At 49.3% G+C, this 27,949-nt stretch overlaps 1 protein-coding gene across 1 annotated transcript in view; it reads left to right on the forward strand.

The window, feature by feature from the left end:
* The first annotated feature begins 868 nt into the window (after positions 1-868).
* The window catches only part of CLCF1 (cardiotrophin like cytokine factor 1), a 37,019-nt gene continuing 9,938 nt past the window's right edge, over positions 869-27,949 (forward strand). The window contains exon 1 of the mRNA XM_024220025.3: positions 869-1,021. Coding sequence (XP_024075793.1) covers positions 994-1,021 — 28 coding nt within the window. The 5' untranslated portion in view covers positions 869-993. The remainder of the gene's footprint in view (positions 1,022-27,949) is intronic.

Genomic DNA, 27,949 nt, shown 5'->3' on the forward strand with positions numbered 1-27,949 from the left:
AAGGACCGCAGACTCTGTGCAGCCCCCTTGGAGAAAGGAAGCACTAAATCACAAACCTACCTTGAAGGGCTGCAAGTCCTGAGTGTAGCTTTGGCTTTACCAAATGGATTTCAGAGCAGGTAGGGAGACCTCTGCACCTTTCCCAACCTCCCCTTCTCCAAAGGGAAGCCAGCCCTCCCCCTCCTCCTTGCCTGCTGCGTCCCATCTCCCCTCCCCACCCAGCGCGCCCTCCACCCACAACTCTTTGGGAAACACTCTTTAATTTTTCGCAATCTCTTTCCACTCAATGCCACTAACAAAAGGTTTGCAACATCCAAAGATCTGGGGTGTGTGTGAAAGGGGTGGCATTCCCCCCTACCCTCTAAGATATATTTTTAAAATGTCTCTTTTTTTCCTCCTCCTCTTGCTTTCAGAAAAGCACGTCGCCCTTTAGTTCCATAGCTCCCTACCTTTGCCCAAAGCTGAAGAGCCAAGGGGGGGGAGGAGGGGAAAAAGAGAAAAATGAATGGAGCCTGCTCTTGTGTACAACTGCATCAAATACATTCTTGAAAGCAACCTGGTTCTGCTTAACACTTGAATTTAAAAAAAAAAAAAAAAAACAAAGCACCTTGGAGAGAGGGTGTATGCAATTTTTTTTATTCTTGCATTCCTGGACACCAATCAAAAGAGCAAATCAAGGGAGGTGGAAAGGGGGAGAGAGCGAGAGAGCATGTTTAAAACTTTGCGCACACACACACACACACCAAAAAAAATATCCGAGACAGCTTTTTCCACCTAACACCCAAGCAAACACAAACCAAAACAAATAGGGAAGAGGAAAAAGAGAGGGAGAGAGAGAGAGACACAGGGCAGAACGATCAGGGAGAAAGTGAGGCTTCGCCATTCGCTTGGGGCTTTGGGTTTAGAGTAATAACTAATCAAAAAGTTTGTTTTCTATTGAACAAATTCTGCAGCCTTCCTTCCCCCACCCCAACCCCACAATCTGAGTCTACTATGCTATATGTTTCTGGGGAGATTTCAGGTAAGACCGAAGCGTCTCTACTATTTTGGCAGGGGATGGGGGTGTAGGGGCGGGGGTCTTGCTGTGCGTGTCGTGTTTTTCTTTTCTGAACTGCTGCTGATTCTAATTTGATTTGATTAAAACGTCTGTCTGGCTTTGTGATTGATTTAAGACTTTCCCCCCCTTTTTTTTCTTTGCTTTCTCTCGTTCTGTCTTTTCCATGCATGTTTGTGATTACTGTGGGGGAAATGCCGCTTAGCACGGGGAATTAAAATCCAGGACTGACCGAGAGAAGAGGAAAATGAAAGTCACCAGGACTTAGAGCAGAAAATTTTTTTTTCTTCCTATGGCTTGATTTAAGCACTTACACCAAAAAAAGAGAAAGGGTTTAGTTGCTAAAATAGACTGCATTTTTTAATGGATATTGAAGCTAGGTTTCAGGGACACTGAGGAAATACCCTTCTTTGGAAGGCATGCACTCCCCCTTCAAAATTCTCCAGAGCTTTTCTTGGTTGTGAATGACTTTTTGTTTGTTTGTTAATCTTTGGAGTTTTAACATTTGAAACCTAGTTAGAAAAGTCCCTTTGTGAGGGAGCAAAAAATGTTTTCAAGGAAAGGAACAGCCCCAGAGCATGGAGGGTGTAATTTGTATAAGCAGTAGGGGTTTTGTGTTTTGCAGACTACACTGCAAGCTCTCTGGGAAAGAGGTTGCCATTAAAATAAAATAAAATTGTAAAAACAACCCTTAAAAGGTCAAAATCTTGACTTTCCTGGACTCGCTCTTTTGACAATTATGCTGTTAGGTTTGGTGCACAGGATGAGGTGAGATTCTCCTCCTTTGGATAGAGTCAGTTATTTGAAAAACAAAAAAATTTGTGTTCATTTTTTGTTCCAGACTGGAGGTGCTGGAGTGAGTCAGGAAGGGCATAGTGGGGAAAGTGAGGGAGAAGGGCCAGAAAGTGTGAGGACAGAAAGACTTACCGAACCTATCGCTGTATGGACAGACAGAGACAGAATGAAACCCCAGGGCAGGATTTGCCCTTCAGATCTCTGAGGACTAGAAATCTGAATTCTCCATGCACAATCCCCAGAAACATGTTGTCTGTCTGTCTGATCTGGAGCTGGCAAGGGCTGTTTCTTGGCCAAGAGTGCGGAACAACGAAAATCTCTGAGCGGATTAAGGAGGGACAGACAAGCTGAGAAATGGAAGAAGAACAATGTACAGAGGAAGGGGAGATGGAGAAGGGCAACTGTCTAGCAAAATCCAACCTGGTCCCCATCCCATTCTGTCTCCCCAAGTACATGATGCTGGGGGAAGTTGGATTTTCTGTCTTTGGGGAGAAGAGAAGGGAATGAGTCCTAGAATGAGCTGTGAAGCTCAGAGCTTCAAAGCCCCTCAGCTTTGTCACTCATCAGAAACACTTGGATCCTGACAGGAACCGATGTACCCAGCTCCTATTTGGCAGGCACTGCGAGGGCACAGCCCCTGCGCACATCTGGGCTGCATTAGCCACAAACCAAAAAAAGTCTCCAAAGGGAAATGCAAAGGGCTCTCCTTGTGGGACTGGCTTTGGGGAGGATTTATTCCCTGCTAAATGGCACATTTTTTCATAAATTAAAACCCTTCCCCACTGTACTTGCACCTACACTCACAAGGCAATTTTTCTCTCATACACACATGCACACACAGAGAGAGCTGCAGACACACACACTGGCACACACATGTACATACACCGGCACACACACACACCCATGCAAACTCCCCTACACACATCCTCTATATACACACACAGGAAAACTCTTTGACATACTCTTTGGTCCTGCTAGTGAAGGCAGGGGGCTGGACTCGATGACCTTTCAAGGTCCCTTCCAGTTCTAGGAGATAGGATATCTCCATTTATTTATTTATGTATGTATGTATGTATGTATACACGCACACACAGAGGTGCACGCACTGGCAAACTCTCTTACTCACACATACACCTATGCCAATATAAACACAGGCAAACAGATGGAAACACACCAACTCCAATCTGCATGCGAGGCGGGATCTGCAACAGCACAAACAGAAACTACAGTTTGCTTCTGCAGTTATTCAGCACCCATGCAAGTGCTAGTGTAGGCAGGGCTCTGACATTTTAGCACTATGTCACCAAGGTCTGTGTGTGTGCATGCCGTGCGCACGCATGCAGGTGCATGGCTTCAGGACACTGACCTGGAGAAGCTGGAGCCCTGACCACACTAGTGCTTGCTCCCTTGCTATCCCCAGGGCAGCTGCACTGAGGTTGACAACCAGACACTAAGTTTGCTCAAGGAGGAACCTACCCATCCCAGGCCTGACCTGTCCCCACTGAAATCAACAGCAAGACTGGTTTGCGAACTGGCTATGGGTGAGTGAGTAGAGGCACACGGCAGGGACAGAGCCAGCCCAATGAACCATCAGAGAGAAAAAAAGGACATTTTGTGAAGGGTCTAACTAGGGGAAATGCTTGAGAAATGGCTTAGAGAGCGCAGGTCCTGACCACTGTTAGAGTCTGGGTTCCAGCTGCACGGGCAGGTGGGCTAATCCAGACAGGCACATCTTATATGTCTGCACAACATGGTTGCCTGAGCACACATGCTGACATGCTCTCACTCGCACGCTCATGCACGTACAACACACTGACATGAGCATACACACTGACATGCTGCCACTTGCAAGCTCAGGCCTGCACACACACTCGCATAAGCACACATGCTGACATGCCCATGCCCACATATACCTGCTTGCAATACGCACATGGTCCCAACTCACAATGCACATGCTTGTGCTCACATGCTCACATTTGCATGCTCATTCATGCGCACATGCTGACATACTCCCACTCATACACTCATGCATGTGCATACATGCTGACATGCTCCCCCTTGCATTCTTATCCATGCACACACGCTGGCATGTTCCCACTCATACACTTATGTATGTACACACACGCTCACATGACCACACGGGCTGACGTCTCCCCACTCATGCATGTGCACACACTAACATGAGCACACACGGTCACATTTGCATGCTCATGCATGTGCACATGTACTCACGTGAGTGCAGATGCTTGCATGCATTCACACACAAGCACGCACACACACCTGAATGTCCAGACACACTCCCCTGCTCATGGATGTACATCTTCACATGTGCATACTCGCATGCTCACACAAGCACACGTTGACATACACTCACATGTTTATGCGCACACACACACAGAGGCAAATATTTCCTGTACTTACTGTCTGAAACACTTGGCTTAGCTTTGCCGCTAGCAGCATGGAGATTAGGGGATACTAGGGTTATGTCTACACTGCAGGGTGTACCTGGGTCTGGGTTTGCCAAGCCCACTTGCATTTGTCCACACCGCAGAGCTGCACTCGCCCCATTCCTGGGTAGCCATGTCCACATTGGCACGGCAGTTACACATGTTTGGCACTAGGATTTCTGTGATATATCACAGGGTTCTTTGTGCCTCATTAACTCAAGCCACTTTAGGAATTGGTTTGTGGTGTATTGTGAGCTTCTCTTCACATATAGGAGGATCCTGTCTTCACTGCAGAGTTAACTCAAGTCCCATCCACACACAAAAGTGCTTCACTGAGTTTGGTGGTGCTTTCAGCTTAAGCGGCCTGACCAGTCAGGGAGTCTAGGTTACACTCGAGTTAGTCCAACTTGTCAGCTGCTAACATGACCACTCTGCAACTGGGATGTTATTTTGCAACCTAGCTGTTCTCACTTGAACTAGGCTAACTCAAGAGGAGTTCACTCCAGAGGAGATAACTGTGGTTAATTCTGCAGTGAAGACATAGCCAGGTTAGTTTACTGCTGGCAGAGGAGGTATGGGGGACACAATGGTTTCTGTGGTTGGCTTGTTTGCTAAATTCCTCTGCATGGTTTTCTCCCCTCCTCTCTCATCCTCAGGCTGGCATATGAAGCAGGGAATATGCCCTAATGTTTGAGTCAGAACAGCTGGGTTGTGTTCTATTTATTCACTGTGCCCTAGAGCAGGTCTCCTCCCCTCTCTGGGTCTCAGTGTCACCCTGTGAAGATAGTGAACTTGGCACAGGGCAGCTGGGAGGCTTTGGCCCTGTGTGTGAGCAATTTGAGTTCCTCAGGTGCTAGGTATGGGTAGAGAGTTGGTGAGTCTTAGCTGGGGAAGTCTGGTAGCCTTTCTCAGGAGGATCCCATTGATTCATGGCATGGGGGCATGATCTGAGCTGGCCTGGTTGCTCGGCTCCCTTTCCCTTGGTATCATCACTGTCTTTTCCCCTCCACTCTGACCTTTGCAGGGGAATCTACCGCAGCGTTGTCTGGGTTCAGGCCTGGCCCATATGTTTCAGGGCCATCAAGGGATGCTGCAGGCACTGGCCTGGGATCTGCCCAAGGGGCAGGTTAAACATGAGCAGCTTGGATTGAGCATGGGCCATGCTGAGGAAGGGAATGAGGGCAAAGTCTCTGAATGTTGAGGTGCAGGCTGCAGAGGAAGAGAAATATTGCCAGCAATGGTTTATTATCGTAGTGTAGGCAAGGCATATGAATGTGTGCATGTGCATCTGTGACTCAGTGTGTGGGTGTGTGTCTCAATCAGCTTGTGTGTGTGTGTCTCTCTGCCACTTGTATGTGTCTCAATCACAGTTTGTGTGTGTTTGTGTCTGTGTCTCTCAGTGTGTGTGTGGGGAGTGGGGGGAGAGAGAGCGAGAGCTGGGAAGTGCCTTTCCCCAGGCTCACGGGTCTGGATGGAATTAGGGGCCTGCGCACCCATGTTAAACAAGTTTGTTTCCATCATGCTCCTGGCTGGAGCCGGTGATGGGAAATCCAGGCCCAGCTAATTACAGGCCTCGCTGGAGTCTCCCGTGCTCTGATATATTTATAAACATATAGAGGAGACAGGATGTAAACAATCAGTGTGAGCGGGCTCCAAATGTATCGACGGGGGTGTGTGCGAGACAGAGGGGGGGGACGTGAGGCACAGGGGAGAAGAGGGAAAGGAGGGGCATGGAGTAACCTCACACTCAGACACTAATTCACACCCACACATTCATTCACTCAGTCTTGCACACTCACTCACACATGCACAGAGGAATGTACTGTATATGACGATAGGAACTAGAAAATGCAAAAAAACCCCAAACCAAACCAAAAAAACCAACCCAACCCTCACTACACCCAATCTGAACCTACAAAGGCCAGACATATGAGAGATGAATTTGGCCCCTGCAGATGCACAGATTCTACCAGAATCTCTCCCTGCATGATCATGCAATACTGGGCAATTGCAACTAGAACATGTTGGGGGAGGGATAGGTCAGTGGTTTGAGCATTGGCCTGCTAAACCCAGGGTTGTGAGTTCAATCCTTGAGGGGGCCATTTAGGGATCTGGGGCAAAAATCTGTCTGGGGATTGGTCCTGCTTTGAGCCAAGGGGGTTGGACTAGATGACTTCCTGAGGTCCCTTCCAACCCTGATATTCTATGATTCTAACTATGCCACTGCCTTCAGTCCTGATCTGAGGAACCCTCTGCTATCCCAGCCCTGGGCTCCCTACACACACAACTCTGCCGATGCCTCTGTATTTCAACTACCTCCCCCCCCCATGCTATCCTATCCCTGGACTTCTAACCACCTCCCCCAAGCTGTGTTGGTGCCCATCAGTTCCAAAACCGTAGCCCCCAGCTAATCTAGTCTTGGGCTCTCCATACACACAGCTCTGCCAATACTCCTCAATCCTAGCATACAGCCAGGAAATTAAGAGCTATTGTGATATTTGCAGGGATTCCCCCAGGGAGGCCTCATGGCCATGGGGGGTGGACAGGGGATTCCCTGCAAAGAGTGTCATAGCTACAGGAGGCAGAGGGATATCTGTGGGGATTCCCTATGTGTGTGTGTGGTGTTGGTGGACAGCGGAGTGGTGTGACCTGTGTGAAGGTTCCAAAGAGTTAATTCTCCTGTCACATGACAGGGTCAGTAGCCAGTTACTGCAGTGGTGGCTGTTACATCTAGCTGTGAGTCCATGTTTTGTTTGTTGAAAATTAAATAAAATGTCAGCCAAAAATAACAATCACAGAGACATTTAGCCCATTTATAACATTCCACATAGAAACACCTCGCCTGGAGGTCAGGGGAGATAGCTCAACCCCAGACAGATGAGAAGACTACTCCGCTTTCTGTCAGTAAATGCGTTCTCTGAGCCTACATGGCTTCTAATTACAAGCCTGTAAGCCTGACTTCAGTACCGGGCAAACTGGTTGAAACTATAATAAAGAACAATATTGTCAGACACATAGATGAACATAATTTGTTGAGGAAGAGTCAACATTGTTTTAGTAAAGGGAAATCATGCCTCACCAAACTACTAGAATTCTTTGAGGGGGTCAACAAGCATGTGGACCAAGGAGATCCAGTGGATATAGTGTACTTAGATTTTTCAGAAAGCCTTTGACAAGGTCCCTCACCAAAGGCTCTTACACAAAGTAAGCTGCCACGGGATAAGAGGGAAGGTGCTCTCATGGATTGGTAACTGGTTAAAAGATAGGAAACAAAGGGTAGATATAAATGGTCAGTTTTCAGAATGGATGGAGGTAAATAGTGGTGTCCCCCAGGGGTCTGTTCTGGGACCAGTCCTATTCAACATATTCATAAATGATCTGGAAAAAGGGGTAAACAGGGAGGTGACAAAATTTGCAGATGATACAAAATTACTAAAGATAGTTAAGACCCAGGCAGACTGTGAAGAGCTACAAAAGGATTTCTCAAAACTGGGTGACTGGGCAACAAAATGACAGATGAAATTTAATGTTGATAAATGCAAAGTAGCGCACATTGGAAAGCATAATCCCAACTATACATATAAAATGATGGGGTCTAAATTTGCTGTTACCACTCAAGAAGGAGATCTTGGAGTCATTGCGGATAGTTCTGCAGCGGCAGTCAAAAAAGGGAACAGAATGCTGGGAATAATTAAGAAAGGGATAGATAATAGGACAGAAAATATCATGTTGCCACTGTATAAATCCATGGTACACCCGCATCTTGAATACCGTGTGCAGATGTGGTCGCCCCATCTCAAAAAAGATATATTGGAATTGGAAAAGGTTCAGAAAAGGGCAACAAAAATGGAACGGCTTCCATATGAGGAGAGATTAATAAGACTGGGACTTTTCAGCTTGGAAAAGAGATGGCTAAGGGGAGATATGATTGAGGTCTATAAAATCATGACTGGTGTAGAAAAAGTAGATAAGGAAGTGTTGTTTACTACACTTCACACATTTCCTCACACAACGCACAGTCAACCTGTGGAACTCCTTACCAGAGGATGTTGTGAAGGCCAAGACCATAACAGGGTTCAAAAAAGAACTAGATAAATTCATGGAGGATAGATCCATCAATGGCTATTAGCCAGGATGGGCAGGAATGGTGTCCCTAGCTTCTGTTTACCAGAAGCTGGGAATGAAGGACAAGGGATGGATCACTTAATGATTACTTGTTCCCTCTGGGGCACCTGGCACTGGCCACTGTTGGAAGACAGGATACTGGGCTAGATGGACCTTTGGCCTGACTCAGTAGGGCCGTTCTGATGTTCTTAGATGGCCATCTCTTTATTATTTGTGTTGCAGTACCACCAATCAGGACTCCAGTCAGCTTTCAGGGCTCCATTGTGCTAGGTGCTGTACAGAGAAGTAACACAAAGGGTATGTCCACATAGCTGCCCAAGTACAGCCCTATCCCAGGTCCTAGGTATTGTGACAGACCCAGACCAGTGGGGTACAGGAGTCTGGTAGAGGGCAAATACACTGGTCACTGGATGAGTAGTTTTCTGTTCCCTGAGTGACCAGAGAAGGGGCTGCACTAGAGTAATCAGGAACCTGCTAGAACCAGTTAAGGTAGGCAGGCTAATTAGGACACCTGGAGCCAATTAAGAAGAAGCTGCTAGAATCAATTAAGGCAGGCTAATCAGGGCACCTGGGTTTTAAAAGGAGCTCACTTCAGTTTGTGGTGCGAGTGTGAGGAGCTGGGAGCAAGAGGTGTAAGGAGCTGAGAATGAGAGGGTGTGCTGCTGGAAGACTGAGGCGCACAAGCGTTATCAGACACCAGGAGGAAGGTCCTGTGGTGAGAATAAGGAAGGTGTTTGGAGGAGGCCAGGGGGAAGTAGCCCAGGGAGTTGTAGCTGTCATGCAGCTGTTACAGGAGGCACTATAGACAGCTGCAGTCCACAGGGCCCTGGGCTGGAACCCGGAGTAGAGGGCGGGCCCGGGTTCCCCCCACACCTCCCAATTGACCTGGACTGTGGGTTCTTCCAGAGGGGAAGGTGTCTGGACTGTTCCCCAACCCACATGGTGAATCTCTGAGGTAAGAAAATCCGCCAATAAGCGCAGGACTCACCAAGATAGAGGAGGAACTTTGTCACAGTATGTACTCGAGTTGGATGGATTTTCAGACCATCAAGATTGGTATCATTGGCAGAGCAAAGGCAGGAATAAGCCTTGTGATAAGAAATTCAATAGGAGAGGTGGAGTGAGGCTGAGTGATGGACAACAGTAAGGACAAGAACCTAGTGTTTGCAGAAAGGGGAGCCAGTGATGGACACAGAAGTGGGCAGGAAGGTCAGAACGACTGGCCAGGAAGATGAGCCTACTGGCAGCATTCTGGATTAATGTGATGGTGAGCAAGGCAGGAGGCATTGAGTCCAAGAGGATATTACAGTAATCAAGGTATAGGAGGACAAAAGTCTGAACAAGAACTTTGGCAGCCTGTACAGAGAGAAAAGGCTGGACCTTTGAAATGTTGTAGGGGAAGAAGTGGCAAGATTAAGACATGGCCTGGACAAGTGGGTCTAGGGTGAAACCTGAGTCCTGGAAGAATCTGGAGTTACGAATATGAATGACAGAGAGGATGGCTGTGTTGTTCACCATAATAGAAAAAGGAGGGGTGAGGAAAGGAGATCAGGAGCCCTGATTAGGCCATGTTAAGTTTGAGTTGCTGGCTGGTCATCCACAAGGAGATGTCAGAAAGATAGGATGGATGGAGACAGGTCGGGGTTAGAGAGAGAGGTTGTGAGTCGTCATCATCATCAAGATGGTTGTAAAGCCTTGTTTGTAGCTAAGATCATCCAGAGATAGGGGGTAAGGGAGAAGAGGAGGGAATCAAGGACAAAACCAGGAGCCACTGCAGAGGGAGAGAGGAGGGGGAGGAGCCACTGAATGAGACACTGACAGGGTGATCTGAATATTGGAGGAGAACCAGGAGAGGACCGAGTCAGAAAAGCCCAGGGATGATAAGATAAGAAGACGAGAATAGCTGACAATATCAAAGGCAGCTGATAGATCTAGAAAGAGGAAGCTGGAGTGGAGGTCCTGAAATTTGGTGATAAAGAGGTTGTTAGAGATCTTGATGAGAGCTATTTCAGTAGGAGGGGGGTCTAAAATGGAGAAGGAAAGAGCTTAAAACTGTGGGTGTAATCTGCATGCCCAATGTATTTGGATATAAGGAGAGAAGGGAGAGGTGGGGTCAAGGCTGGGGCTTTTATAGTAGGGGAGACCAATGCAGTTGGTATTGTGAGGAGAAGGAGCTGGGGAGAGTGAGAGATTGAGGGCAGGCATGAGAGTAGTTTCGAGGGGGGTCAGGAGACTGGATGGAATGAGGTCTCTGGGGCTGAGAGTGGGAAAGAGGAAGGAGAATGTAATAGAGGAGGGATGGTTGGGAATTAGTTTTTCCTTTGATTTTTTTGTGTGTTCTTCTCAGAACGGCTTGTTCTATGGTGGCCTGTTTAGCCAGCCCTCTGGAGATCTGCCCCGGAAAGCTGTGTTTGCTACTCCTGGTGTTTTTCATTGTCAGTGACTGAGTGGGCATGCATTACTTCTGTCAGCCCTCAAGAGCTGACAGCATTCTGGATGTGTTAAAGGGAGGACATCAACAGCGAGCCAGTGTCTCCTTGGTTTTGTTTAAATGCCTCCTGTCAGATTGGCCCTTAGGATGGTTATGACATTGGTGTGGATGGTGCAACTGTTGCTTTGGTACGTTACTGGCTGCTTTCTGTTTAGAGTCTAATGTTCACTTCCACTTGCAATAGGGGTCACTGTTGGGAAGCCTGTCATAGTATTTTCTGTCTTTGGCTCACAAAGCTCCTTAGGTGCTGCCACTGAAGCATCCGTCCTTCTGCCTGTGAGTCTCTGACCTAGTTATTCTAATGAAACTTTGAGAGGTGTGTTGGGGTATCCTAACAGTGCTAAGTACAGATCCCTTAGATCTGTCAGGAGATTTCTGAAATCACATCCTTTGCTATTGTATTGACTTTTCAGCTAACCCCTTTGACTAAGGTAAGTGCTTGAACTGAGAATCCAAGACAATTGCTGAAAGAAGTCACTCTTGAATTGTGGACCATCCTCTGTTGTTAACTCATCTAGAAACCTATGGTGTGCAGTTTACAATGATTGATGTGTTGTGCAACAGTTCAATTTAAAAAATAATTAAGTAGGAGTCAATAAGAGGTAATCTTTCCCTGTTAAGTTCAACTAGAACTGCACCAACTTTAGACAAGGGAGTTTCAGGAATCTCATATGGTTTCAGTTCTTTTGCATTCTGTTTCCTGTATTGATTACCACCTTCAAGCTCAGATATGTTCTCTTTAATGGCAGCATTCATGCCTGGCTACAATAGGGCATCTTGGTCTCTATTCTTACATGGTTCGATAGCCAAATAAGTACTGTGGAAGATGCTTTGCATTTGTGATTTCATGCTTATGATATGATGTCATTTGGACAGAATGCCATCTGATGCAACAATTCCATCTCTGGCTGCAATAAGTTTTTATACTTGAAGGTGGTTGGGCTTTTTCCATTGACTATCCGTCTAGAATTTTTCTCTTCTGTTCTCATGAGGTTGGGTCATTTGGTGTTTCTCATTGGAACTTGTCAACTTTTGTTTTGGAAATGAATGGGTCATATTACTTCAAACTTCTTTTCCTGTAGTTCCTTGTTTTCACTGTTGATAGGAGTTTAAAAGTGTGCCTAATATAAAAAGCTCCTTGCTGGGTCTATATTTCACACTCAATGAATTCTTTTGCAATTTCACAATCACTGTCTGAAGCCTGGACATTGCTTTGCACAATGGTTTTGGTAAAATCGCTTTTAATGGCTTATGGTCTTTCTCAACCTCAATAGGTTTCTGTCCATAAACATACTCATGAAACAGCTCACAATCATGCACAATTGCAGCATTTCCACTTCAATTGAGCATAATTTGTTGGGTTTTAGCCCATGCTTTGGCTGCATCTGCTACTGGATGATCATCTGGCAGAAGGGCAGCTCCTGTCCCAGGAGAGTTGGTGACAGCTGAGATCTTAGGCTCTTTATTAATTTCAAAATATTTCAGTACCGGTGCTTCTGTGACAACATTTTTTAATTCCCCAAAGGTTTTTCTCTTGCCAGTTACATCCCAGTGCCACTCTGAACTGCCCTCCAAAAGCATTCTGAGTAGAGCCCCTAACTGCGACAAATGAAGGATCAATTTGCTTAGCTATGCTAATCCAACAATCAATCTATATAAGACCTCCTTGTCTCTTTCTATTTGTCCAGTCACTTCCATCTTTCCTGGGTCCAGTTGAATTCCTTTGTCACTGAGTATGTGTCCTAAATAACACAACTCATTCAGCCCAATCTGGCATTTCTCCTCTCCAATACTGTGGCCCACTGCAGAATGTGTCCCATCCTGACATTTTGTTGCTCATTTTCAACCCAACTTAGCAGATCATTGATTAATACTTCCACTCTATCCAGTTCCCCCAAGATCCAGGACACAAGGCAAGGCTGAAAGGACATTGTTTGAACATATGTCTACCAAAATGGAAGTCGGACGTTCAGAGTTTTGCAGTTTCACTGCCGAGTTGGACCTGCCAAAATGCTTGGCTTGCTTCCAAAAGTGAATTATTATTACATTTTGAAGTCTAGACATGAGCTCCTCAACTGCCCTCCCGGGGAAGCATTCATGTTTGGTGGCCTTATCCAAAACTTTTGGATCTGTAGAAATCCTGAATGTGTTTAAATGTAGAATGTAACATGGCGACCACACTGTTAGCCCAATAGTGACTAACTAACCATCTGGCCAAGTTCAGTTTTTATGTTATCTCTCAGTGCTAATGGGACTTGACTTGGTGCACGTATTTTTGGTGGTAGACTGGGATCTATATCAGCATGACGTATGATATCCTTAAATGCATCCCAGTCCATTAAACAGCTCATGAAACTCTTTAATATCTTTTGCATCCTGTTCTGTAGACAAGTTATACACCTGTTTGATCATCTGTATTTGCAGCCGTCTCCTTAACCTAAGCGCACACGAGGCTTCCTGTCCCATTATTTCTGAGTGGTATCTGTTCTTAACAATGCCAGTGGGCTTTGCCACATGGCTTCATTTTGCTCCTGCTTTATTAAGTTGTATTCTCTATATTAACATTGGGCAGTCACTAATCATTTTTCATATGTGATCTGTGATTATCTTGGCTCTGCTCCAGGGTCAATTTTGAAATTCACTTGTTCCTGTATTTCTAATGTTGCAGGGCAGTCTGCCGTAGAATCTTGCTTTGTAAATATATTAAGAGACTCAACAAAAACTCTTGCTACTATATCATCAAATAGTCAAACTGATAAATTAAACAGTAATAAGTCACCAGGACCAGATGGTATCCACCCAAGAGTTCTGAAGGAACTCAAATATGAAATTGCACAAGGACTAACTGTGGTATGTAAGCTATCACTTAGCTAATGTAATGGCAATTTTAAAAAAGGGCTTCAGAGGCAATCCTGGCAATTACAGGCTGGTAAGCCTAACTTCTCTACCAGGCAAATTGGTTGAAACTATAGTAAAGAACAGAATTATCAGACCCATAGATGAACACTATATGTTGGGGAGAGTCAATATGGGTTTTTGTAGAGGGAAATCATGCCTCACCAATCTATTAGAATGCTTTCAGGGTGTAAACAAACATGTGGACAAGGGTGATCCACTGGATATAGTGTACTTGAACTTTTGGAAAGCCTTTGACAAGGTCCCTCACCAAAGGCTCTTAAGCAAAGTAAGCAGTCATGCAATAAGTGGAAAGGTCCTCTCATAGTTCAGTAACTGGTTAAAAGATAAGAACCAAAGGGTAGGAATAAATCATCAGTTTTCACAGTGGAGAGAGGTAAATAGCTGGGACTCCCATGGATCTACCGGGACCAGTGCTGTTCAACATATTCACAAATGATCTGGGGAAAAGGGTAAACAGTGAGGAGACAAAGTGTGCAGACAATACAACATTACTCAAGATAGTTAAGTCCAAAGCAGACTGTGAAGAGTTACAAAGGGATCTCACAAAACTGGCTGACTGGGCAACAAAATGGCTGAAGAAATTAAATGTTGTTAAATGCAAAGTAACGCACATTGGAAAACATAATCCCAACTATATACATACAAAATGATGGGGTCTAAGTTAGCTGTTACCACTCAAGAAAGATATTTTGAAGTCATCGTGGATAGTTCTGTGAAAACATCTGCTCAATGTGCAGCAGCAGTCAAAAAAACCAACATAATATTAGGAACCAGTAGGAAAGGGATAGATAATAAGGCAGAAAATATCATAATGCCACGATATAAATCCATGGTACCCCCAACCTTGAATACAGTGTGTAGGTCTAGTTGTCCCACCTAAAAAAAGATATATTAGAAATGGAAAAGGTACAGACAAGGGCAAAAAGAATTATTAGGGGGCTGGAACAGCTTCCATACAAAGAGAGATTAAAAAGATTGGGATTGTTCAGTTTAGAAAAGAGATTACTAAAGAGGGATATGATAGAGATCTATAAAATCATGAATGGTGTGGAGAAAGTGAATAAGGAAGTGTTACCAACCTCTTCACATAACACAAGAAGCAAGTGACCCAATGAAATTAATTGGCAGCAGGTTTAAAACAAACATAAGGAAACATTTGTTCACACAACTCACAGTCAATGTGTGGAACTTGTTGCCATGGGATGTTGTGAAGGCCAAAAGTATAACAGGATTCAAAAAAGAATTAGATCAGCTAATCAGTAGCGTAGCTGGGGGGGAGTGAGGCAGCGGCTGCTCTCCCGCTGAGCACAAGCGGCGCTTTTCAATTTCTTGGTGCCTTTTTAATTTTTACTCACCCGGCGGCGCTTTTACTGACGGGGTGGCGCTCCGGGTCTTCGGCGGCAGTTCGGCGGCGGGTTCTTCACTCGCTCCAGGTGTGTTCGGCGGCACCAAAGGACCCGCCGCCGAAATGCCGCCAAAGACCCGCAGAGCAAGTGAAGGACCCGCCACCGAACTGCCGCCAAAGAGCTGGAGCGCCGCCCCGTCAGTAAAAGCGCCACAGCGGGTGGCGCCAAAGAGGTGATCGCTCCCCCGCTTCGCTACACCTGGCTACGCCACTGAAGCTAATGGAAGATAGGTATATCAATGACTATTAGCCAAGATGGTCAGGGATGCAGCCCCATGCTCTGGGTGTCCCCAAACCTCTGACTGCCTGAAGCTGGCACTGGACAACAGGGGATTGCTCACTTGATAATTGCCCTGCTTTGTTCTTTCCCTCTGAAGCACCTGGCACTGGCCATTGTCTGCAGACATTATACTGGGCTAGGTGGGCCAATGGCCAGTATGGCCATTCTTATGTTCTTGTGATCATGGTTTTGTCCTCCAGCTGTATGTTGAGTCTCACTCTCCCTGATCTATGGAAAGTTACTCTGGTGTGACTTTCCTGTTTAGACAAGGCCTAGCTCTCATTCTTTCTCCCCTCTGTATGTCCATTCCTCTTCTATGTCATTCCTCTCTCTGTTCCCCGTCCCTCTATGTCTGACCCTACATCTCTCTCCCATCTCTCTTCCTCTCGCCTTCCGCGACACAGCTTACCTCAGAACTGAAAAATCCCTGGAAAGCACAGCCATTGTCTGGTTAATTTCACAAGCCGTTTTCTGCACAGCCGGGAAGCCTTTATTATTTATACAAATGAGCCTCTCATTTCTAAGAGCAAGAGACTCCAGGGGCCCCCACACACACATGGTCACTTCCAGCCTTTCCTGCTCTCTCAGCCTGAAACATGCTCAGGGGTAACAAGCAGATGCAGAGACAACCATGATGTGTAAACCTAACCCAGGTAACCCCCTAACTCCAGCCCCACCTGATCACCGACCTTCATCCTAAACCCAACTGACAGTCCAGCCCCTGCCTACAACCTAACTTAACTCCCCCCATCCTAACCCCAGCCACTGCCCTAATGTCCTTTGATGCTTATCAATACCTAAATCCGTAACCACAACACCCCAGCTCACACTTAACTCTCAGCCAACCCCAACCAACAGCCTAATGCTAACCTACTCCTGAGCCAAGCTCATGCCTTGATGTCGTTCAAACCCTCGCCTGAAGCCTAATCCTAAGCCTCACCCTGATTCCGTCCAGCCCACATCCTAACTGCAACCAGTGTCCTAACCCTCACCCCAAATGCGAACACAACCCTAATCTCACCCTAACTCCAACCTCAATCCCACGCCAACCAATACCCTAACCTGCAGCCAATCCCACACATCATCTAACCCTCACATTCCCTTAAACCCACCTCCAACTCCCTCCCACCATCAACATATTAACTCTTGCCCCAGCCGACATCCTATCCCTTAACTAGACAAGAAATCCAACCAGCACTTTCACTGAAACCCAACCCTAATCACCCTGACCCTTCCCCAATGCTTCCCTATGCCCTAAAACCAAGCAACAGCTTCATCTGCACCCTAACACTCACCTATAATCCAACCCTAAGCACAATGTCATCTCCACCCTATTCCCAATGATTGTCCCATCCTATTGTTTTCCTCCTTGCTCTCAACCCTCCTCTGACCCCATCCCTAACCACATTCCCCCTCAATTCCATTTCTAACCCCAAACCTATTCTTAATGCCAGCACCAGGCCCAGCCCCAAGCATAATGCCATCCTTCCCACTAGCCCTAGGCCTACCCCTTTCCCCTTCGGCTTAGACCTGCAGTGTGGCCCCGGGTACATCTACATTGCAATTAAAACCTGTGCTTGTCCCGTGCCAGCTGACTCAGGCTTGCGGGGCTTAGGCTAAGGGGCTGTTTAAGGCTTGGGTTGGAGTCTGGCATCTAGAACCCTGCAAGATGGGAGGGTCCCAGAGCTCGTGCTGCAGCCTGAACCAGAACATCTACACTGCAATTAAACAGCCCCTTAGCCCAATCCAAAGTCAGCACGGGCCAGCTGCAGGGGTTTAATTGCACTGTAGACATACCCTAGAAGTGCTTTGGGTGGGAGCTGTGGCCCCCAGTGCAGGAGCTTCTCCCCAGCCCCTCTTTCTCACTCTTCTGTTTTACTGCCTTGGCTCTTTCTCTCCCGTTCCCTCTCTCTCCATCCTCCTCACCAGCTCTGTCTCCTTCCATCTCACTGTGTTTGTATTTGGGTTGGAAGGCAGCAGGCGTAAATGTAGCTCTCACCGTGCAAGGCAAACTCTAGAAACCTGACCCTGCAGTGGGCATAGGGTCTTGTCCCAGCCCTGTCTGCGCAGCCCTCCCTCATGCAGCGAGCAGGAAAACGTCAAAATGGACCATAAAGTTCTGTGCTAGGGCTCACGCCACCATGGACTGGGCCAAAGCAAACACAGGAGGCAGGGGGAGTTATACATTAGCACTCCCCTCCCTGCAACCCCCGCCCCACACCAGTGAACAGCTCCCCCCCGCACACACTTGCACAGGTAGGGGTACACACATAAACAACCCACCTGTGCGCTCCCAGACCCACACATACCCAGAGGAGCTCTTCCACTCACCTCGGGGAGCAGTCCTTGCATAAAGCACCTTAACCTGTCAGCACTAGAGAAGAGCCCAGCCAACCAATGTGGCTACATGGAAGTGCTCACTCCTGGCCCAATGTGCTTAGTGTAGAGGGATCTTTACATTCCTTGCAGCTTCCAGTTCAGGATCCTGCCTCCCACACTTGGGGGCAGGGTCCCACGGGGGGAGCAATGTGAGGGGCAGAGTGAGGGGTCTCTTTGGGGCAGGGTCCCACGGGGGGAGCAGTGTGAAGGGGTCCCATTACAGAGCAGGCACAGCCAGATGGACTGGTGCCAGCAGGGAGAGTTCCTTCCCAGATGCCCACGTCATTGGAGCTTGACTAGTAGTTTGTTTCTTAACCTCTTTGCATCTTTGACTGTGAAATCTGACGTGAAAGGGCATCACGTAGCTTCCATCTGTAATAACCATCCCGGTACTTCCGCCAGCAGGGCAGCCAAATACTCCCAGCTGCTGGGATACAGAAGAATCGCAGTAGCAGGGGGGCTGTGAGTCAGGATTATGGGGCATCTATTGAGCTATGTGGGGGGGAGCCTAGAGCTGTTATGGCTGTGGACCTGTGGGTTAGGATTGAGGGGCATTGGCAGAGCTGTTGGGGGGGGGGGTAGTCTAGGTCTGGGATAGCTGAGGGGCTGTGAAGCAGGATTTAGAGGTATTTGGAGCAGAGGGCGGGGGGGAGTCCGGGCCTGGAATAGTTGGATGGCTGTGAGTCATAATTAAGGGGCATCAGCAGAGCTGTGGGGGAGGGGAGCAAAGGCAGGCTGTGAGTCAGGGTTGAGGGGCATCAGCATTGTCACCCCCACCACGGGAGATATGACGGGGAGATTCCTGGAGCTGTGATGGGAAGTGGAGTCTGGGGAAGGCAGCTCCCTCGGCTGCTGAGCGAGGTGCCAGTTGGACGGGAAAAGTCTTGGAAACGAGACGTGACCTTTATAAAATAACAGGCTAATTGGTTTGTCTTTCATAACCTGCCCCTGACGTCAGGGAAGATGACGGGATCCCAGGCTGTGGTTTCCTGCAGGCCTCTGCAAAGGTCATTGCGGGCTACTCCCGGGCCCTCCCTATATTAGGGTCTCCCCCCTCGCCCAGAACAGCTCCCAGCTCCTTCCCAAGTTGGGGTCTTCCCCCATAACTCCTGGGGACAGCTCCCAACTCCTTTTAAAGTAGGGGTCCCCCTCACTTCTGGAGTGGCTCCCAGCCTCTTCCTGAGTCTGGGTGCCCCCCTTGACTTCAGGACATCTCCTAGTCCCTCCCCAAGTCGGGGTCCCCCCTCATCCCTGGGATAGCTCTCAGCCCATCCCTGAGTTGGGGTCTCCCCCCTCACACCCTGGTAAGCCTCCCAAGCCCTCCCCAAGTCAGGATTCCCCTTCATTCCCTGGCAGGGCTCTCTGGCCATCCCCGAATAAGGGATCCCCCCTAGCAGTCTGGTATAGCTCCCAGACCTGCCTCGAGTTGGAATCTCCCCCCTTCTCACTATTCCTCCTGGGTTCTCTCCATGTTGGGGTTCCCTCTTACCTCCCACTACAACTCACAGCTCTTCCCCCAAGTCAGGGTCTCTCCTTGTGCCTCAGCATGACTCCTCCCTCCCAAGTTGGGCTCCCCCATCATTCCCAATATGGCTCAGACCCCTCTCTGAGCTGGGGCTCCCCATTTCACACCCCAGTATGACTTCTGGCTCCTCTCCAAGTCAGGTCTGGCCCCTGGCTATCCAGTACCACTTCTTACCCCTGCTAGCATTGATATCCTAGCTGACAGGTCCTGACATGGTGTCCACATTGCTTACCAGGGGACCTTTCCCTGCCTCCTACCCGTCTCAGACTCCTGTGAGTATTCCATGTGTCACCCCAGCCCATCATGCTCCACTGGGGCTCATTTCAGCCTGGCCTGGATGCCTCTCCTTGAAGGGAGTAGCAGGGGGGCTGAGGCCAGGGCTGGGATGCATAGAATTCACCTGACCCTACTGACACCTGTCTGCCCTGCCAAGGCCCTCCACCATCCCCACAACCTGCCTCAGAGAGACCCCACCTCCTCACACACTGCTCCCCTCATGGGAACCCCCACCCTGCCCTAGAGCCCCCAATCCCCGCACACATTATTCCCCCTGTTGGACCCTGACCCACAGAGATCCCCTTCCCCCCCACTGTTCCCCCCCCCCTGAAACCCCCCACTGTGCCCCAGAGAGACCCTCCCTCCCTGCACACTATAGGATCAGGTTCAAGGGCATTGCAGGAGATTTCCCCCCCCCCCGGTCCATCACATTAGTGAGGTCTGTTTAGTCTGTGGCTCCCTAATCACCTCAAGCTGGGCTGCTCTTTCTGTGCCTCTGTAAACATCTGTCGGGATCAATCCATCCATGGCCCCAGCCAGGCCCTGGCCTCCCCCATCCATCACCCCCTCTACCATCCACATCCCGCACACCCAGCCCTACCCTGGGCTGACATGCAGAGGGCAGGTGCCAAAGGGGGCTCTGCCTCTGAACCTCCAGCCAGTATTCCCCAGAGCCTCTCCTTTCTGGAGCTGACCAGTGTCACCCTCATAGAATATCAGGGTTGGAAGGGACCTCAGGAGGTCATCTAGTCAAACCCCCTGCTCAAAGCAGGACCAATCCCCAGACAGATTTTAGCCCCAGATCCCTAAATGGCCCCCTCAAGGATTGAGCTCACAACCCTGGGTGTAGCAGGCCAATGCTCAAACCACTAGAGCTATCCCTCCTCCCCCTCCAGTGATTCCCTGTAGTGGGGGAATCCCCCAGCCCCAGTGTGCATCCCCCAGAGATTCCCCTCTGTACAGCTCTCAACCCCCTCTCCCCCCCTCCCCCACACACACTTTAGAACAGGACTTCAGGCCACTACCTACACTGGCTGGTCACAGGGACGGGGCGTTGGTGCCTCCCTCTGCTCAGATCTTGTTTCCTTTGTTTGACTGTGGCCTAAGATGGCAGCTCCATAACCAAGGCTGTTTTCCCCCACCTTGCCCCCAAGAACATCCTGCAGAGGGGCCTTTGCCTTTTAATGAAAGTTAACATTGTTTATAGGAAAAGAGAGGGCTGCATCAGAGTTGAGGGGAGCCCACGACTAGGACAGCAGGAGGCTGCATGTCAGGGTTGAGAGGCACTGGCAAAGCTGTGGGGAGGGGCGGAGCCCAGCGCTGGGGTAGCCGGGGATGGTGTGCTGAGACTGACACATCTGCAGAGCCTTGGGTGCTAATGAAAGAACCTGGAGCCTTCCTCACCACAGATGAGGAATGCAGGGATGTTGAGATTAGGAAGGCAACAAAGTCTGCCGCAGCGTTAATAGTAGGTGACTCGGAGTACCCAAATATAACCCGCCCAGGCGTCCCGTCGGGAATGGCCTTGGAGAAATGCTTTCTCAAGACCATATAAAGGATTGTTTCTGTGTGTCTTGTTGTGGAGCAGCTGGGAGGAGAGGGTGCTCTGGACTGAGTTCTGAGTAACCCAGCTGGGTCAGGTCAGGGAGTCGCTGGTTCACAGTGACTGCGCTGCTGTGTAATTGAGTCTGATGTGCTGGCAGGAGTAGTGTTGCCCTTGGTGGCCTGGTGAAAGCATGTGGCCAGGAGGGGAGCAGAACAAACTGCCAATGTTTGCAAGAAGCAGCACAAAGGGGAGCAGCAGGGAACAAATCCTTGGAAGCAGCGTGGAGGCTGCTGAGGGCTCCACTGCTAGAGTTACTGCCCCGAAGGAGAAGCAGGAGCAACCACAGCAGCAGCCAGTGGGCAGGCACAAGAACACAGCAAGGCCCAACCCACATCCTTAGGGATCAGGAGATCAAGGGGAGGGCAGCGGGGCCTGAGGAGTCGTTTCCAGAGGCCATTTCCTACCCTTGCATCTCTACAGAGTGATGACTCTATTAAACAATGCAGTTAGCCTATGGAACTGGATGGCAGCGAGGCCGAGAGCTCAGACCAAAGGATCAGATATCTCTGGGGTCGTAAGAGCTTCTGCTGCTGCCTTAGGCTGGCTGAATGTGTTTAAGGGGCCTAAGCCCACCTGCAAACCACTAAGGATTTGTCTAGATCAGGGGGAAAGGGTCATGGTTAGGTCAGGACTAGTGAGCTACTTCCAGCTAACCCTGCCCCACTTCCTTTATAAATCCAGACATAACTAAACCTAAACTTCTCCTTGGGCAGGTTCTTTGAGGGCCTCTGTGTTTCCCATTTGTGGGGCCTAGTGCCCTTGGTGTCCAGCTGTGCAACTGCCCAGAAAAGTCGTGCCTACAGGAGGGTGCATGCGATATCTCATGTGATGTAATTTACTCTGTGTAAAGGCATATACCCTTTTCTGTGGTGGCGGCGAAGGACTGAGGCAAATAGCTAAAGGAACTCAGGCTAGAGGCTCTCTAACCCTAGCTTGATCTTTCCTCCTAAACAGCTAGCTTTTAGGGTAGTATAGGTGATTCCATTGGTGATAGCCCTTCCCTTGTCCCTCACTGGGGCTACGTTGGGCCCCACAACAACTTCAAGAGACGTGCCTCTTGTCCAGCAATTATACCGGAGACAAACACCCACATCTGGTACCTCCTATGCCATGGTGAAACCCATTGGGTAACTTCATGTACAGTCTGTCATGTCTTCACACCCCATGACAGACAGCAGAGATACTGGAGACTCCTCTGGCTTTTCAGTGCCCGCAGCCTGATACCCTTGATGGACCCCTTGAGGTATCGAGACCAGCCTCTGTGCTGCACTCTTCTGACATGGGAACCCAATACACACACTACCACTTCAGCTTCAGCACTGCCTTGAATCACAGGCTGAAGATGGGAATCTCCTCAGCCCGCTGCCTGGTGTGGATCCCTCACTCAGTGTCACTGGGGGCAGTTCACTCTAAAGTGACAAACTTGGCACTGCCTACTAAGGCCTCCGTAGCCTTGGCACTAATGCGGAAGGCTCCAGCCTCAACACCTACTCCACACCGGGCACCATTACTCTCGTCGACCCCAGACATAGCATCTGACCCAACAGACTAACAGCAAACTCACCCCAAGAGTCAGATAGTTGCTCCTTTTTCACTTGGAGAGGACATGATATCTCAGACACCAAAGCAAGAACAATGGCCACAGGAATGGTTCTCGGAAGGTACTCCTTGCTGAAGTACAATGGCCTAACACCTGCATCCCCAGGGAAAATCAAAGACCTGCCTTTGAAGGCATGGACCTCTTGAGTGACAGAACTGACAAGACCCTGGCCTCTTCCAAAGACAGGCTCCCTCACAACACCACGGGACACGGTCCCACAGGTGATATCACCTGCCTCCAAAACCTGCTCTGGCCAACAACCTCAGCAGCACTGGAGCAGAATTTGTCACCACACATCCTCAGCCCCCAGCATCAGCCTCTAAACAGCAGCTCTGATGGTGCAGTCAAGAGCTGCATACATGACATCACCAGTCCTTAGTCCCTCATTCCCTCTCTTCTGATCTTCTCTCTCCTCCTTCCACAGTGCCTGGTGCATGATTACTTCCACTCTCTGGGTACTAGACATCATCTACAACAGATATTCCACCCAGTTCTGCACCAGGCCACCTCCCCCTCTTCCCTGCCTCTTCAGGCACTCGTTTCACCAGAGAGTCCCGTTGGAAGAGCTGGATTCCCTTCTCAGGAAGGGAGGCATAGAGGTCCCGCAGATCACCAAGGGACATTCTGATCTCCAAGAAGAGCAACGATCTGAGACCCATTATAGAATATCAGGGTTGGAAGGGACCCCAGGAGACCATTACTCCTTGTTCTATCATCTGGTACCACTGAGAACAGTCTAGATCCATCCTCTTTGGAACCCCCTTTCAGGTAGTTGAAAGCAGCTATCAAATCCCCCTTCTCTTCTGCAGACTAAATAATCCCAGGTCCCATCCTAGACCTCCTAAACCTCAAGAGGTACATAAGGACATTCAAGTTCAGGATTTTCACAGCAGGGGACATCATCCCACCCTTACCCCACAGGGATTGGTATGCAGCTCTTCTTTCTGGCAAGGGGAACATGGAGGAGGACCTGCTCAGCAGGAGCTCTCAGGATCAACACAAGCAGTCCTTGAAACCAGCAATGGCCAGAGCATTATTTCACAGATGGGGCCACCTGGTAATAGACCTCTTCACATCCCAGCAATACATCAAATGCCAAGCATACTGCTCAAGAGCACACAGGAACAACATCTCTCTCTCTCTCACATGGTGTTTCTGCTGGACTGGAGCCTCCGTCTTCTCCACATCTTGGCTCCTCCTCCTCTGATCCCCAGAGTCATAAGGAAGAGCAGACTGGAAAGAGCCAATGTTATACTAAGAGCCTTTTTGTGGCCTCATCAACACTGTTGTCCAGATCCCATTGCAGCTGACAAAGGAGTAACCTTATCTACTTGCCTCTGTTCTCAGGCCTCCTGAGTCAACTGCAAGGGAGGAGTCTGCATCCCAACCCACAGACACTCCCCTAGCAATGTGAAGGGTAGATGACCTGCTGACCAATGTGGACTGTTTCGACTCTTGGAGGGCCCAAGCCGTTCTCTTACAATCCGGGAAGGGCTCCATCCTCAAATGAAAACTATTGCCATCTGGCTGCAGGTAAAGGGCTCACTCCATCACGAGCTGGGGTCCTTGCAGTCCTAGAGCATCTTCTACCCCCTAATTCCCAGGACTTCACCTCCCTATGGCACAGTATCTACCCATCACTATTCTGTTAAAGACAAACCCATCTTCTCTCCCTGAACAGTCTCCATGTTTCCTTAAGGGCATGGTAAATGCATTTCCCCCCATGAGGAGCCCCCACCTTTATGGGAGCTCAGTCTTGTCCTAACAAAGCTGAGGGGCCGTCCTTACAGAGCTCAGGTTCTGAGGCCCACCCCTCTCCCTGTGCTTCAGAGCCTGAGCCACAGTGTCTACACTGCACTTTTTAGCACTGTAGTGCAAGCCCAAGTCTATAGACCTGGGCTCTGAGACTTGCTGCCCCGTGTTTTTAAATGCAGTGTAGATGGACCCTCTGTGTTCAATGTGGGTCCCCAGTCTTCTAAAACAGGAAGGTAAAGAGACATAAAGGCAGAGTCAAGACCATGAGATCCCACTCGGGATAGAGGACAGTTGAAGGCAATCTACCTACCGTAGGATGTTACTACGTAGGCAGAAGGAGAGAAAGGGTAGGGCACCAAACTAGGCAGCAGGACTCCTGGATTCTCTCCAAGTTCTGCCACTGTGTGACCTGGGGCAAGTCCCTTCCCCTCTGTGTGCCTCAGTTTCCCTGTTTGTAAGGGGGGACATAAATGATCCTGACTGGCTGACTCATGGGATTTGTGAAGCTACATTCCATTCTAAAGAGGCCTCTCACAGCCTCCATCCCTGCCCATGGGGCTCTTGCAGTCTGGATGGTGCTGTTGAAAGGCAAAGTGTTGTTAAATGTGGAGTCCAGGGAGCAAGGGAGGGACCCTGCTCCGGAGACAGCAGACAGTAGAACAGCTGGAGTTGTTGAGGGCAATAAATCCCTGGGAGCTGATGACCTCACCAAGACTGACAAGGCTGAACCACTCACAAAACAGTGTCAGTGTGGGGGGTCTGCATCGCCCCAGACTCCGGGATTGACAGAGCAGGGACCCTCTTAGTACTACCATGGGAAAGAGAAGAGACCCCTGCTTGGGAGTAGGAGAGGGACACAGCAGCCTGGCTGTTGGGGGTGGGCAGGATAATGGGGCCCTCTCTAGCCTCACTGAGTCCTTGGAAAGGCTTAACAATAAAGCTCCCTCTCTGTGTCTTGTGTGGAATCCTGGGGTGCCTCCGAGATGGGTAAAGACAGAGCAGTTATCAGAGCAGGGGCACGTATAGCTTGGTATCCCATTTTTGACAGTGCCCCATACCACCTGCTTCTAAGGGAGCTGCAGGAAACCCTGGGGTGGAGAGTTACAGGATAACATGCCACCGGTGTAGTCTCTAGCTCCCATCAGCTGGGGGTTGGCTTCGCCCTCGGAAGGAGGGGTTTGGTCCCTCCCAAAGCTCTTGGCTATTTTGAATCATTGCTGTTCTAATTGGATGTTCTGATTCGCCCTAGAAATGCACGACCTTTTTATGAATCCTGCTGAGCTCTTAGTTCCGGTAATACCTCGCGGCAGTGAGTTCCACAGGCTAAGTGTGCGTGGTGTGAAAAGCTGTTCCCTCTGTTCAAAAGTTGCTAAGAGAAGAGGATCAGGGAATAGGCAGGAAGGGTATACCACCGGCTGGGAAGAGTAGACTGCCTGAGAGAGTTGGATTTGGTTCTGTGTTTTAAGGAGGAAGATTGGGTTTGTGATTGCACCCATAGGCTGAAACCCACAAGAGGTGCGTTCAATTCCTCACTCTACCACAGACTTCCTGTGGGCGCATGGGCAAGGCTCTTCACCTCTCAGTTACCAGGAAAATGAAGATAATGGTCCTTTTTTGTATGTCTGGTCTTTTAAGACTCAGTTCTTCGGGGCAGGAACTGTCACTCGCTATGTATCTGCACAGCGCCCAGCACAATGGGGGCCTGATATTGGTTGGTGCCTCTAGGTGCTGCTATCATCATAGTATTACAGATAGAAGCAACATAGAAAGGAGGAGGAAGGTGCAGTAAATGCTGAGGTTTGGCCAGATCTTAACACAGTGTTTCCCAATGTATTGGGGGGGGGGGGCTGGGGCTGAAAAACTAGTTTGGAATCAAGGGGCATCAGCTGAGCTGTGGAGAGGGGAGCCTAGGACTGGGATAACAGAGGGGCTGTGGGTCTGGATTGGTGGGCACTGGCACAACTGGAGGGAGCCCAGGACTGCGATAACAGGGGGCCGCTGGTCCGGATTGAGGGGCATCAGCAGATTTGGGGAGGGGAGAAAGCCAAGGACTGGGATAATGGGGCTATGGGCAGATAGGCAGGCCTCCCAATTGTTCCCAATGGTGCCAGCTTTCATTTAAAAAGAGTAAGACTACAGCTGTTCTGGCTGGGAAGAAAACCTTGTAAATATGAACCAAGTGTAACTGATGCAGCCTGAGTTTGCAGAGAGCCTGAGAGAAAGGTTCTGAGGTGTGAACTGCCCTGCTGGTTTCACTGGGCACTCACTCACATGCCCAAGATGCCACTTTAAGTGTCAACATTGTTAACTCTTTCACTGCTGGTCAGAGCATGTCAGAAAGAGTTGGGGGGGAGCATATTTTTCAGGTGTAAGATTATATGGGCAGGCCTTTAACCACAAGGCGGATGCTATTAGTTGTATTTGCCTGAAGGGGGCACCTGGTCTTCCGAGGTTTGGGGAACATGTGTTAACACCAGCCAGTGATGTCAGTTTAATTAGGGCATGGGGACAATCTGAGGCATATTCCCTCCAGCCCTTCCCTCGAATTCAGCTGCTGCAGGGCAGGCGCAGAGGAGACGCTCTGGCAGCCAGAACTCCATGCTGCAAACAAGTTACCTGTAGGCACTGACAGGCCCTGAGTCAGCTTGGAAAAGAGCCAGGCATCATGGTCCCCCATCAGCAATGGGGTCTGTGGGGAGGCCCAAAAGTGTTTAACTGCAATTGGGAGGGAGAGACAGACAGGGCCTGCTCCCCAGCATGGGGATGTGCCAGGAGAGAAGAGAGACTCAGGCTGGTGTGGGGAGATGTGAGCGAGGGGCTGGGATGGAGCTCCTACCCATGATCAAGGAGCACTCAGTCAAGTGTTCCTAATTGAGCCTCCACCTGCAGGACTCACTCCTGCAGGTTGGTCCTGAGGGACAGAGCTCACTGCACTCCTAGAAGAGAGGGTATAGGCTCATGGGAATAGGGAGAGATTGCAGGGAGGGGAGCTAGGTGGGCTCTGCACTCTCAGGCTTCTGGGCCTGAGCTGATCCCCAGCTGGGGAACAGGAAAGAATTAGGCACCATGGCACAGGACACTGCAGTGAGATGCATTGGGCGGTTTGCACCATCTGTAAGAAACAGATGGAGGCAGAATATCAGTCTAGGGCCCATTGGTCTGATCCAGCACAGCAGGATGGGAAATGGTACTGGGCTAGAGGGGCCCATTGGTCTGATCCAACCTGGTGTCTGTGGGGAGAGATACCAGCTTAGATGGGCCCTTTGGTCTGACAGGTAGTAGCTGGGCTGGA

This window comes from Terrapene carolina, unplaced genomic scaffold (genome assembly GCF_002925995.2).
Source record: "Terrapene carolina triunguis isolate 2854851 unplaced genomic scaffold, T_m_triunguis-2.0 Scaffold90, whole genome shotgun sequence".
Lineage (NCBI taxonomy): Eukaryota > Metazoa > Chordata > Testudines > Emydidae > Terrapene > Terrapene triunguis.